The sequence below is a fragment of the Camponotus floridanus genome, unplaced genomic scaffold (assembly GCF_003227725.1).
Source record: "Camponotus floridanus strain SB8 unplaced genomic scaffold, Cflo_v7.5 scaffold159, whole genome shotgun sequence".
In the NCBI taxonomy this organism is placed as follows: domain Eukaryota; kingdom Metazoa; phylum Arthropoda; class Insecta; order Hymenoptera; family Formicidae; genus Camponotus; species Camponotus floridanus.
Window position 1 is genome coordinate 159,722 of NW_020229280.1, and position 13,643 is coordinate 173,364.

Below are 13,643 nucleotides of genomic sequence, written 5' to 3' on the forward strand. Positions count from 1 at the left end.
TTATATATATATAGATCTTATATAGATAGATATTTTATATATCTCTTTTTCTACAGCTTGTCTACAAACTCGACTATTGGCACTAAGCATCCACTGAGTCTCATTATTCTTTCATATGGGTACCCTCCTACTGTGCCTACAGAAACAGAATTTTATGTCTTACAAGTTATTGCAATTTTATCATTAATATATTAATACATTAAAAATTACAATATAATAATTAATGTGTGCAATAATATTACATATTCTTCTGTTTATAAATTAAGTAGATCTTGCTAAACTGACTTAAAAAATCCTATATCCTTTTACAAATAATTACGTAAAATTTCGAGATATTAATAAGTTGTTTGCAAAACGGTATAGGACTTTTCAATTCGATTTAACGAAATCTACTTATGGTTTTTTGGCAGATGACAACAGACCCCCTGTACACACACACACACACGCGCGCGCGCGCGCGCGTGTGGATATCTAATTTCGTAAAGATATTTATATATGTTAAGTACCATAATTGGAACAAAATTCAAGTCTCTGTTGCGCTTGCGCCAATGTAGACGGATCAGAGACGAGATGATTTAAATTTTGTTTTGCCTCATACATTTTCAAGACGCCCATTTCGTCTAGCTGTAACCAATAAAATAAGAATATATTATAATTCATTCCATTTCTTAAAAATAATACTTATATAAAAAAAGTAATATAAAACGCATATTAATGTTATATATGTATTAAACAAAATGTATAAAATGCCATTTTATAGAAGAAATTTCTCAATTTTATTATCATATATATGAAAAAAATATATTTTAACAATTTAAATAACCTATTATAAAAAAGGGAATATGTTTTCGAAGTGTTGTCTATCGAAATTGATACAGAATTGTAATCGTTTTTGAAAACTTTGAAAATACATTATCAAATATGTTTATAGAAATGTTTCGAGTGCATTTTTGATTGCTATCTATCAGTTCTTCGATGAAAAGGATGACAACTGACACATTCGGATATTTTTTCCCTCAAAATTTTACTTACAAATATACTTATATTACCAAAAATGAGCTTCATCTATAAAAATAATTTGTTTCTCATCTAATTTCCCATTTTTTCACGCGCTTTTAGCCACGTACATTGGTCGGTCTTTTTTAATTAATATCTTGAATTTTACATGGTGCATTTCAAAATGATATATACTTTTTAGTTCGATTTAACGAAATCAATTTATAGGTTTTTTTTGGATGCGTGATACAATGGACATGTATATATCCTGTATATATATGCACAATTTATTTCAATTCTTTATATTTTATTTTAATTATTAATTATTAATTATATATTACTATACTAAATATTTTATATATTGAAGGATATACATTGAAGAAATTTTATATATATAAGAATTATATATATAAAATTTCTTCAATGTATATCCGTTTCTTTTTTGGTTTTCGTGTTTTTTAATTGAAATTTATCAAATAGTATAGAAATGTGTAAAAGAAAAAATAAATAACGCGCGTATAATAAATTGCACAAAAATCATTCAAATTATATAATCGTATTAAAATATACTAGAGACTTGAGAATTTTCTTTTAATAATTTTCTTTATATAAGAAAGAAGCAATTTCTTCTTGTTACTTGTTATACCAATTGTAATCGATTTGCGATTCTAATGTATTATTAAAGATGAGATCTTTAATGTAAGGATCAAATACATGATACATTGTTAATTTTATGCCAATAATTAAAGCAGGTTAATAATTTGTTTAATTATTGTTTTTTATTATTTTGAGAATCAACTGCTTTAATTATTATTTAATGTTAATTTTATAATTCTGGATTTAATTAAAAAATAATTTTTTTAAACATACGTACCAAGTGATATTGATTTAACAGACATTCTACGATTTGAGGATTGGGTACGTTCCCTGCGAATGTAAGTCATAAGTAACGGTATATTACTATATCGCTTATAGATATTATCTGTATTACAATTATATATTTATACATGAAATTTAACTGCAATACATATGTTTATTTAAATTAATATTATATCATTTTTTTAAATAATTTTCTCTCGTGTTCGTACTTTTATTATAACAATTAAAATGAATTGGTGATTTAGATGAATCACTATTTGAAGTTTTAAAAAACGAAATAAAGAGCATATGATATAAGATATAAATAAAGAGCATACACTGAGGAAAAAATTATCTTGAAATAAAAAAATTTTAGTTAACTCAAGAAAGCTATTTATTCGGTGGGTACTAATTACGTATTTACTTGTATTTAAAACGTCTGTTTGCTTAAGTTAAGTATTTATTTACATATGTTTAAAAAAATATACATGCTTAAGAAAATATAATTTTTAATTAAATATTTTTATGTTAATTTGACAAAATATTTATTAAAATGCATTTTTTATTCCCAAAAATTTTAAATTTTTTAATTTTAAAAATTGATATATTTAATTTAATAAATTATAGTATATATTTTACAAAAATAGTATTTAAATATAAAAAATATAAATGAAAATAATGCACTTAATATAACATGTATATTTAATTAAAATTAAATGCTTTTGCTTAAATGAAATAAACAATTCCTTGCATTTAAAGCAAAAGTTTCAAGAAAACAAATTTATTTGATTTAAAAAAATTTTTCCCTCAGTGTATATATTGCATATATACATTTGATGCATATTTCGATTTATATTAATTTATTTGGCTGGAAATTGAAAAATTTCTTAGTAATTTTTATAATTAATTGAAGTAATTTTATAAAACTGTGTGATTTAATTTTTATTGTTAATCTTATTTAATAGATGTGGTACATTTTAGTCCTTCTTAGAATATGTTAACATTTAATTGTAGTATGCAATACTCACTGGGTAAGTGCAACTGATCGGTACATATTGCAACTGTTGAATAAAATTTATGTAGTTGTTCGATGTCAATACCATAGACCAAGGTCTAGAAAGAAAGTAAAAAGAAAAATCAATTAAAAGTTCAGTATCCAGTAAAGAAATAATTTTATTTTCAGAAGTAATCAAATATAATTGTAACTATACTTTTGTATAATATTATAAATTACATTATTGATTAAATTTGTTATTTGTTACAAATCAGTTAATAAAATGAAAGGCAAGTTTTTAACTATATTTATATTTTATTCATATCTTAAATTACAAATTATAAATAAATATACAAATTACAAGTGAATATAAATAGGTCTGAGAAGAATCTATATAAATAAATATTTTATAAAGGTAATTGTTTAATAATTTAATTCATTTCTATTCTATTTCAAATCATTTTCAAATCAACCCTAAATTTAGAAAAACAATTTATAAATTAATAATAATAAATAAATATATCCACAAAAATGTCTTAAGAAATAAATCTGAAGTAAATTTTTAAAATATATAAAAACTTATCAATATTATATATAAAGTTTTCAGAAGTTTTCACTTAATTATCGTAAACAACTTGGTGCTAATTTTTATAAACATAAAAAAATTATTAAAATGAAATGTTTAATAATTAAGTTGTTTAATGTATTTTAATTTCTAAAATAATTACACAGGCCTACGAGGTTCAGTTACAAAAAGCAGAGTAGGTGAATTTGATAGATCAAATTTTAAGATGGTGGATTTATCATATTGATGAATTTTCTTTAACGTAAATTTTCTTATAACTTTATACTTATATATCTCAGCGAAAAAAAATCGTGCGGCAGATCGAAAGTGGATTTGAAAAGTGAAAGTGAATACTATACGATGTCATTGGCAGAAATATTTCAAAAAATTTGATTCCCTTACAATAAATTCATGAAATTCATTTGTCAAAATAGCGTTTTTTAGACCATTCAATTACAAAGTATTCAAAAACCTGATGTGCTGGAGAAATTCTATAGCCAGATTCATTTTCAACGTCACAAAATCTATCAGATTCATCTATTCTGCTTTTTGTAATTGACGAAAGCTTACTAATTTCGCAGGCCTGTGTTATTTATAATAATCCAAAAAAACTTACCTTTTTAAAAAAAGGTAAAAAAACAGCGCTAAATTCATGCACTAATTGTATCCAACTGTCATATTGTCTACAAAAATAGTGATATAAAAAAATTGACCAACTAAGAATAAAAATTTGTACAAGATAAAGAGAAGTACAAAGAAGAAAACTTGTACAAGTTAAATGGAAATACTTTAATTGAAAATATTGTTATACAAAATAGTGGTTTTAATTTTAAAAAATAATAATATTTAAAAACTAAAAATTAATATACAACAAAAAAGTAAAAAAAATTTAATTAAGAAAACTTTGTACTGCCAATTTTATTAATATATTGTTCAGCTTAAAAGTCTAAATTTCCAAATGTAAATCAATATAAATTAATTAATGAAATTAGATCATTAAATTTAAATGTTATATTGAAATATTTATTCCAATTATTATACTATTGTTCCAATTTTTTAAATATATATTTAATTGGATATGCCAATTTTATTGGCATATATGCCAATTTTATTGGCAGCGCTAAGTTTTTTAATAAAAATTTTTTTTTACTTTCTTGTATTTTCTTTATATTATTCTATATTATTTTTTATATCTTTCTAGTATTCTCTTTCTTTATATTAATTTTCAGTTTTCAATTTTTAAATACATTTTTAATTTTTTAATATTATTATGTTTGAAAATTAAAACAACTATTTTGTATAACAATGTTTTTAATTAAAATATTTCTACTTAACTTGTACAAGTTTTCTTTATTGTACTTCTATTTATCTTGTACAAATTTTTATTTTTAGTTGGCACAATTTTTTTATGTCACTACTTTTGTAGACAATATGACAGTTGGATACAATTAGTGAACTTGGCGCCCTTTATTTACTTTTTTTCAAAAAGGTAAGTTAACACATAATTTTAATAATACATAATTTTAATAATTAATATTTTTAATTAAAAAAATAAATTTTAAAAATTTATATTTGAATGATTTATGAAAATTTAATATTGTAGATATTAAGAAAATAATTAAAATGGGACAGGGCTCCAATCGTCTACATTCCCAGTTATTTGTGCAATCGTATTTACATATTTGTATTTTTTCGTATGCGCAATAATATGTATAGGCAATCAAAAATATCAGCGAAAAAAGCTGTCAGCAAAATGTGCGCAAACGAAGCAGCAACTGAGAATGTAGGACATCCGTGATTAAAATTATAATTTTAAATAAAGAATTTTAAGTTAATAATAAATAATTTATAAATAAAAGTATTATTTTTATATTGAAAATATAACATTTTCAAACTATATTAATATAATCATCAATTGAAGTAAAATGAAGATGATTCATTAAGTTATTGAATTAGTTCTATTTAATTTATTCCATTATTTAAAATAAAAATTTTTTTATCTTAATTTATTAATTGAAATTTATATTCATTTAATAATAAAAATATTAAATTAAAAAAATGAAAAAATTATGCAATATAAAAGAACTGTTTAAAAAAATACTATTAGGATAATTAAATATTTATTTAAGACATTTATTAAATATTATTACGATTTTGTATAAAATTTAATCTTTTGTATAATATTCAATAATTTGGAATGCAATAATATGCAATAATATATATGCTTATTAAAATAACTATAATTTGAAATATCATGAATATTTTATTTATTGCTTTTTTTACTCACGACAATGATCAGTATGTGTGCGATAAACACGAAAGCTTTCATCCTGCTATTCTCTGAATATTTTAAAAGCCACAAATTTGATTTTTGGGAAAGTCTTTTTTCCTGACACTGCGATATATTAACATAGCTAAGGTATTTATACCATAGGTATTTATAAGATGAATTCAAATTCTTGATAAACTAAAAAAAATACACGTGATTAATCAAAAGTTATTGATCTAATTAGTGGACTGATGAGAAATATATGTGATTAATCGCACGTTTAAGCAGATTCTGATAATAAATTTGGCAATACGCACGTTCGATAATGATGCAATGAGTCCAATTTGCAAATACGTGTGATAACACTGTATGAAATTACAATTGATTTTATTATTTTTGTCCAGTGTTCTTGTATGTTAAATATTTACATTATTTTTTTCATTTTTTCGAAGTATGTGTATATATATTTCGTATATATTGTATAAAATCGTATATATATTAAAGTATGTGTATATATATTTCGAAGTATTATATGGATATTTTCATTACTAAATTAAACTGTATCATGAACTTGGACATAATCAAGTATGATATTTAGAAATCAAAATAAAATATGATCCGAAAACTTTTTCTCAATAAAAAGATTGAGAAAAATGAAGAGTGATGATGTATTATAACGCGTTTTATTTAATTAATATGTAATTGATACATTTGAAATTTTTCCATCGACTTTTTAATTTAATACAGCAAATGTAGCAAATACGTATAATGCAATACTTTACTGTAATGCTTCATTGATAATTTCGCAAGAAAAAAAATTAATTTTATTCCTAGAATTATTCATTTATAATACAATTCTAAAATTATTCTGAAAAATATGCTGAAGCAGCAGAAATATCTTAACTAGAAAAAGATAAATTATAAAAATGAAAATATAAATATAAATTTAAAATATAAAAATGAAAATATAAATTTTAAAAAGATTTTGAAAAATCTATATTTTTTTCGCTTTATACAAAAACATATTTTATTCTAAAAGAAGAATTTTACATTTTTATGTATGTATAAGTTCTAAATATAAATATTTATACAGGGTGTCTGAAAACTTTTCGCACTACCGAAGTGTGAAGGTAGATTGGCTCAAATTGTTGAAAGTAAGAATACTAAGTTTGCTAATAACTTTTATCATCAATAATAAATACTCGTAATATTGCATATGATACGTAATATTGGACACAAAATTTGCATCATTAATCATTTCTATATACAAATGGGTATTAAAGTTTTATTACACACTATACTTTTTTACTACATTTTTACTATTCTTAGATAAATCATTTTTAATCTGCGTATGCTGAAATATATGCAAATATACGCAAATACAAATATTTGTCTCGCGCGTGTATATAAGAATTATTAATAAAAATTACAATTTAAGAGACAGAGATTTTTTATTTAAAATTCCCGAAAATGTATCAGCATGAAATAAAATTATTAATATTTAATGCACAGAATTTTTTGTCTTTTTCGTTGTTATTTTCACGTATCTTATAAAGATTAGAAAAAAATATTTAAAAAAATGTTAGAAAAGAAAAAATTATTTTACTGTATGTGATAGTATATGTGTACAGTTTAACGAGATCTACTTATGATTTTTTTTGGCAGGTGATAGGGCGGACTGTGTATATTATAATTGTTATAGATATTTAATATAGAGACATTTTATTAGATACATTTTTAGATTTTTATAGATACATTTCTCTCTTTCTATGATGATTTGTATAATCTATGATAATTTCTTTCGCTTATTATTTGTTTAGAAATGTCTTGTAATTATTGATAATTTGAATAAGAAACAGTCTATAGCTGCAAGAGTTTTCTTATCATTGCTTTCTTCATTTCGATTATCCAATTCTGGAAAAGAAAATTCTTTAATATTTTGTCTTACAAGTTAACGTGTCAATACATCAATTATAACATACATCACATTAACTATATTAAAGATAATAAATTTGCATTATATATAAAATAATATTATATACTTGTAAATATAACTTAAATATGTAAAATATATGTAATTTAATGTGTGTGTGTGTATATATATATATATATATATATATATATTATATATACATATATATTGTATATACATATATATTGTATATATATATATATATATATATATATATATATATACAGGGTGTGTCAGAATTAGTAGAATGCACAGCGTGATAGTTCGTGCTAAAAGGAACAATTTTTTTTCTTTGGCAAAATCGTGTCTGAATATTACTTTTTTAATGAAAGCAACTTTAAGCTAACGAATAAGCGTTTTAGATTAAATCAGAAGCGGCTTGCGCACAGCTCGCACAGAGTTTGAGCATATACGCTATTTTATTATTTTGCTAAATGTTTTAAAAAAACTATGCATAATATCTATGTATAAATATCGCTATTTTCAAAACAAATTACTTAATGAAAGAACATTTTCCATGTGATATCACCGAAGCAATGACTAAAAATAAAATAAATAGATTAGATAACATGTGAATAATTTTGATCCAAAATTATTGTTCCAACATTCTAAAAATTTTTTTGACTCTAAAATGGATCAAGAAATGTATATACATATGCGCGGAAAAGATTTTCTTGTATAGTTGGACCATTTCTAATATGATGATTGTACAATGGAATTATTCTTCTAAATTTAATACGTGTGAATTAAAATTATTCACATGTTATCGAATCTACTTATTTTACTTTCAGTCAAATCACTTTGCTTCGATGATATCAAATAGAAAATATTCTTTTATTAAGTAAATTGTTTTGAAAAACAAAAAGCGATATTTAATTACCATTCATAGTTCTTGTAAAACCTTCAAAATAATAAAACAGAGTATATGCTCAAGCGTTACGCAAGCTGTGCGCGCGTCGCCTCTGATTCATGCGTAATCTAAAGTACTTATTCATTAGCTTAAAGTTGTCCTCAAAAAAGTAATATTCAGCAATTTTCCAAAAAAGGAAGTTGTTTTTTTGGCACGAATCATCACGTTATGCATTCCGCATCCACGAATCTAGATACATCCTGTGTATATATGTGTGTGTGTGTGTGTGTGTGTGTGTGTGTGTGTGTGTGTGTGTGTGTGTGTGTGTGTGTAATGTATGTATAAATAACATTAACAATAGTTATGAATATATTAAATATTCAAAATGTAATTTAAATAATAAAATAATTAAAATGTAACTTTGTATATATAAAGAATTTTGTAAAGATATAGATTGATAAATAATATGAATAATAAGATAAAATATATATGTCTACCGTGATCGATACAAGAGGCAATTTTTTGCAACTCCTCCTGTGAAGACGTGATATAACCGAAGTATCTTAAAATTTCATCCTTCTTCATTCTACCTTGTTCGTCGACCTAAAATAGGACGATCCATAATAAACTTAATATAACTTATATTTATAAAAATAACTTATAATATAATTTATTTATTTATTTTAGAAACTTAAAAAAAGAATACTTTATTAGTTAAATCATTAAGAATATATAATTATATTAAAATGCCTTATTCTCTTGATTTAAAAATTAATTTTTCTTTAATTATTTTAAGAAATAAAAATTTTTTGTCTTACAGAAAAATTATTTCCCAATCAATTGTAAGAATAATTACATCAATATTAAATAACAATGAAAACTATTAAAAATAATAAAAAATAATGATTAGAAAAATTATTATTAAGTATTAATTAAGTATTAATCAGTTTTAATTAACAGATTATTAATATGTAAAATGTAATTTCTTTGATTGTTAGTTAAATGTTCAACAAACATAACAAATTAATATCAATTTTACGCTAATAATTAAAATAGATAATGTTTAATAATTTTTATTATATATATAATTCTTATTATTTCTCTATAATTGTAAAAATCAATAGTTTTTATTGTTTAATATAAATTTGATAATTCTTATATTTAAATCGGAAATAATTTTTTGTGCATATATATACATACCAAGAAATTTTTTTCAAACATACACTTGATCACATGACGATTGAAGTCTCCTACAAAACATAAATCACATAAATGGCCAAATTTTTGCGACGCTTTTTCAATTCTAATTTTTATTCTCGCGGGAGAGCGGAAGCGCCGTCAAAAACACAAGGGTTTTGGTGTACTCGCGATCGGCGGGACAGGGATGGAGGGTGTCCGCGCGCGAGCCGCGGCGGAGCGAAGGCCGTCTCGATATGGGCGCCAGGCACGGTCTTTCACGTACCAGTTTTCACGAATTCTTCGAAAAGCGCGAAAGGATACGACAGCCCGCTTCGCCACGGGCTGGCTAGCTCGCCTAACGGTAGAGGGGCGGGGTTTGAAAGAAAAAGTTAATTGATTGAGCGAGCTTACTAAATTGACAGACGAAGACGGACACAGAAATCACAGATGATCGCCAGCCAAATAAAGAACGCGAGAGTTAATAAAAAAAATGACAGATTTATTAAGAGAGTAAGAAAGTATTAACAGAAAAGAAATAAAATTCGATACAGAATGGAACGGAAATAATGTACTAGCCACGGACTGACAATAAATCTCGAAACGCTAGAAAAATGCGCGATATTCTAAGTCGGTCTAACAAAGAGCGTCTATTACGGCGGCTTCCTAAAGTCGAAGTTCCTGAGAACAATAATTTCTATAACGGAATTTTGGTAATTCGAATTCTCGCTAACGGTCGTACCATACGCGATAGAGAGAGAGAGCGAGTGTACCTGCCTATCATTCGCAGCTTCGACAAAAAATGCAAATATGTGACATGAATGTTTATCAGTGTATACATCAGTATGCGCATATATGCATATGTTTTAAATTTAGTTCGGCGTTTCCCGATTGCTCTTGCAAAATTTGGAATAAATAATTTCAAAGTAATTTATTAGTATTATTTAATTCTAAAATAATTCTTAAGCCTTTGTAAATCATATAGCGCTGTGGAGAGAATAAATTTAAATAAAAATAAATTATATAATTATAATAGTAATGATAATAATTATTATTATTATTTTATATATATATATATATATATATATATATATATAATTTTTTAAATGTAATATTTAATAACAATTAGATTAATTTTAATTATATTAATATTTATAAATAAATACTATTTCAAATTTTTATAAACTAAAGAGGGATTTATAGAATTCTTAAAAATGAAAATCTGTATCTTGGTTTATACAAGTAAAATATATGTATATATGCCTTATGCATTTTTAAATTTTCGAGAACAATTAATTTTTAATTTTTAAGAAATTTACGCACTACCATCCGCGTTTGGCTCTTAATCGCTAGTTTCTTGAGTATCGTGTTGTTAATTTTTTTTATTTTCTATTTTAGATTCTTTTTGCTGTTTATTTTTGTTTTTTATTTTATACTTTTTATTTATGTTTTACTAATATAATTTTTTCTGCTAAGAATTTTTTAGATAGATGAATTTACATATATCAATTTTTTAATTTTTTTATAATATTATTAGAGAAAGAGCACAATTTTATTTCATTTCTAATATGTTGCCACAATAGAAAAAATGTCTATAAATTTAATTTTCAAACAACGTAGTAAAATGTTTTAAAGTATAAAGAGAAGTGTAATTTTGATTACAAAAAATAAATTTATAATTTTATTTTTTTAGTAGATAATACATATATAGCTTTAGTTCTCTTTATCTAACATTAATATATATATATGCTAATGAATTAATGTCACATTTTTATCTTTTATTAACGTCAATTCTTATCTTTCATTTTTTAAATTAGCGAGAAAAGTATATTGTGTTTTTTTATTAAGTTCTGTTTTAAATAAAATTTGAATTTAAACGATTTGAATTTAAACAAAAATAATTAAAAATTTTACTTAAGAAGTCTTTGATTAATTTAAACAGTTTATGTGAAAGTAATATAATTCGATTTTTAACTTTGTTCACGATTGATGTAACAAATCTTTTGAATTCGCTTAACATATGCTAATATTTAATCATATTTAACACTTACTGGACGAATTTAATTCATCGGCACATGTTGTGAAGTCCTTGAAGAATTTATTCCGTTCAGTTTGGGTGTCAAGAGTATAGACCACAGTCTTGGAAAAAAAATATAAAGAAAAGTTAATTTAATCTGCAGTATCAAAATAAGTAAATTTATTTTGAGAAATGTTAGTTAAGATTCTTATATTGATATTGCATAACATTTTCGATAACGTTATTGCTATTAAAATTATCATTGAAAGTATTGAATTAAAAAAATCGAAATAGAAGCTAGATATTTTATAGTGTTCAAATTTTATGTTATATACAGGATAAACCATTTTAATCAATACACGCGAATATCTCAGAAACACTACATTAAATCAAAAAAGCTTTCAGATAAAAGTTATATGGCTTGAAGGGGAAAATAAGATGATTAATTAATTTGACCTTGAAGAGTCATCTGAAGGTCATCTCCTTCTCAACTTTTTAAATGAGATATTCTATATACTTTTGCATATTCTTGTAGCCTGCCTCAATAGCTTTCCAAAACACTATAATAAAGTATTTTTTCATTGAATACTTTTCGAGTTATGAGGCTTGAAATAATTTCTTAATTTTACATAAACCATAAAATATCTAGCAAGATATTCATTTTTCGATTATCTTACCTTAATACTTTTATGTACAAAATAATAAGAGAAATCGATTGGTGTAAAGAAAACATGTAGTTGTTTTTGAGAAAAAATTGTAATTTGCAATTAACAATTACATTTTTTTTTTCAAAACAATTATATGTTTTCGTTATACCAATTAATTCCTCTCATTATTTTGTAAAAGTATTAAAGTAAGATAATCGAAAAATGAATGTTTTACTAGATATTATATGGTTTATGTAAAAATTAAGAAATCATTTCAAGACTCATAACTCGAAAAGTCGATGAAAAAATATTTTATTATAATGTTTTGAAAAGCTCTCGAGATAAGCTACAAGAACGTTTTTTTAGGAATAGATTAACCTAAGACCCTGTATATGTATATATGTATATAAGAATGTATTTTGCTTGAAAAGAAAATTTGATAAATATATATATTTAGTTTCCAAAATAATTACTTGACAAATTAGTTTCTTAATTAAATATATTATAAAATATATATACAAATTAAATTAAATTCAAAATTAAATAAAAATATTTAACACTTTTCAAATATTAAAATATTAATATTTTACTGGTTAGTTTTTTACTCACAGCAATGATCAGCACATACGCGACGAGCATGAGAACCTTCATCATGTTGTTCTTCGAATATTTTAAGAGTCTCACTTAATTCTGTCTAATACGAAAGACTTTTTTCTTTACACTACGATGTATCCAAGTAAGCAATATTTATATGGATTGAGAATATCGAATACAATAAAGATCGTTAAGAGAATATAACAGAACAGTTCACGAACTCCCTATAAAGTCTAGTTGGTACAATGATGTATGATAGACTGTCTTTTTGAATTTATTTACTGATTCATTGGGATGAGTAAGAGTGAGTAGAGATAATTTAATATCAGAGAGAATTTTGAATCTTTCTTGCTAGAAAAACAGGTTTTGACGTTTACTCGAGTGGTGGGAGAATATAGAAAAACGATTATTCGGGGAGAATGTTTTTCTTATTTAATCGATTTTTGCCGTCATCAATAACCTTAGGCATAATAAGAAAAATATATATGCTTAGAGTCGCACATTTAAGCAGAAATAAATGATAATTGATGAAGCAATGCGCATGTTCAATGATAATCAGTAGTCAAGTTCAGATTATTTTTATAACCTTGTGTCATTGCATATATACATAATCGATTGCATTAATAGAATCCAGTATGTTTATATTTAAATCTTTTTAACGAATATTATCATTGCTAAGTTAAATGTTGCTAAGTTAAATGTAAT

At 23.7% G+C, this 13,643-nt stretch overlaps 2 protein-coding genes across 2 annotated transcripts; both read right to left on the reverse strand.

Annotated features, from left to right (window-relative positions):
• Positions 1-20: 20 nt before the first annotated feature.
• LOC105257308 lies at positions 21-5,825 on the reverse strand. Its single transcript, XM_025406854.1, has 5 exons — positions 5,701-5,825; positions 2,883-2,967; positions 1,871-1,923; positions 507-624; positions 21-136 (listed from the first exon to the last, which is right to left on the reverse strand). The coding sequence occupies exons 1-5, from the start codon at positions 5,740-5,742 to the stop codon at positions 51-53; spliced, it is 384 nt and encodes a 127-aa protein (XP_025262639.1). The 5' UTR covers positions 5,743-5,825; the 3' UTR covers positions 21-50.
• A 1,562-nt stretch (positions 5,826-7,387) lies between these two features.
• LOC112637048 lies at positions 7,388-13,266 on the reverse strand. The gene is made up of 5 exons (XM_025406853.1): positions 12,954-13,266; positions 11,732-11,819; positions 9,705-9,754; positions 9,002-9,107; positions 7,388-7,596 (listed from the first exon to the last, which is right to left on the reverse strand). The coding sequence occupies exons 1-5, from the start codon at positions 12,996-12,998 to the stop codon at positions 7,499-7,501; spliced, it is 387 nt and encodes a 128-aa protein (XP_025262638.1). The 5' UTR covers positions 12,999-13,266; the 3' UTR covers positions 7,388-7,498.
• Positions 13,267-13,643: the final 377 nt, after the last annotated feature.

Excerpts from the sequence above, each read along its gene's own strand:
- LOC105257308 (XM_025406854.1), bottom strand. The coding sequence starts at position 5,742 with ATGAAAGCTTTCGTGTTTATCGCACACATACTGATCATTGTC. Across the intron at positions 2,968-5,700 it reads CACACATACTGATCATTGTC|ACCTTGGTCTATGGTATTGA; the intron begins GTGAGTAAAAAA and ends CTTTCTTTCTAG. Across the intron at positions 1,924-2,882 it reads CGATCAGTTGCACTTACCCA|GGAACGTACCCAATCCTCAA; the intron begins GTGAGTATTGCA and ends TTACATTCGCAG.
- LOC112637048 (XM_025406853.1), bottom strand. The coding sequence starts at position 12,998 with ATGATGAAGGTTCTCATGCTCGTCGCGTATGTGCTGATCATTGCT. Across the intron at positions 11,820-12,953 it reads CGTATGTGCTGATCATTGCT|ACTGTGGTCTATACTCTTGA; the intron begins GTGAGTAAAAAA and ends TTTTTTTCCAAG. Across the intron at positions 9,108-9,704 it reads TGTTTGAAAAAAATTTCTTG|GTCGACGAACAAGGTAGAAT; the intron begins GTATGTATATAT and ends GTCCTATTTTAG.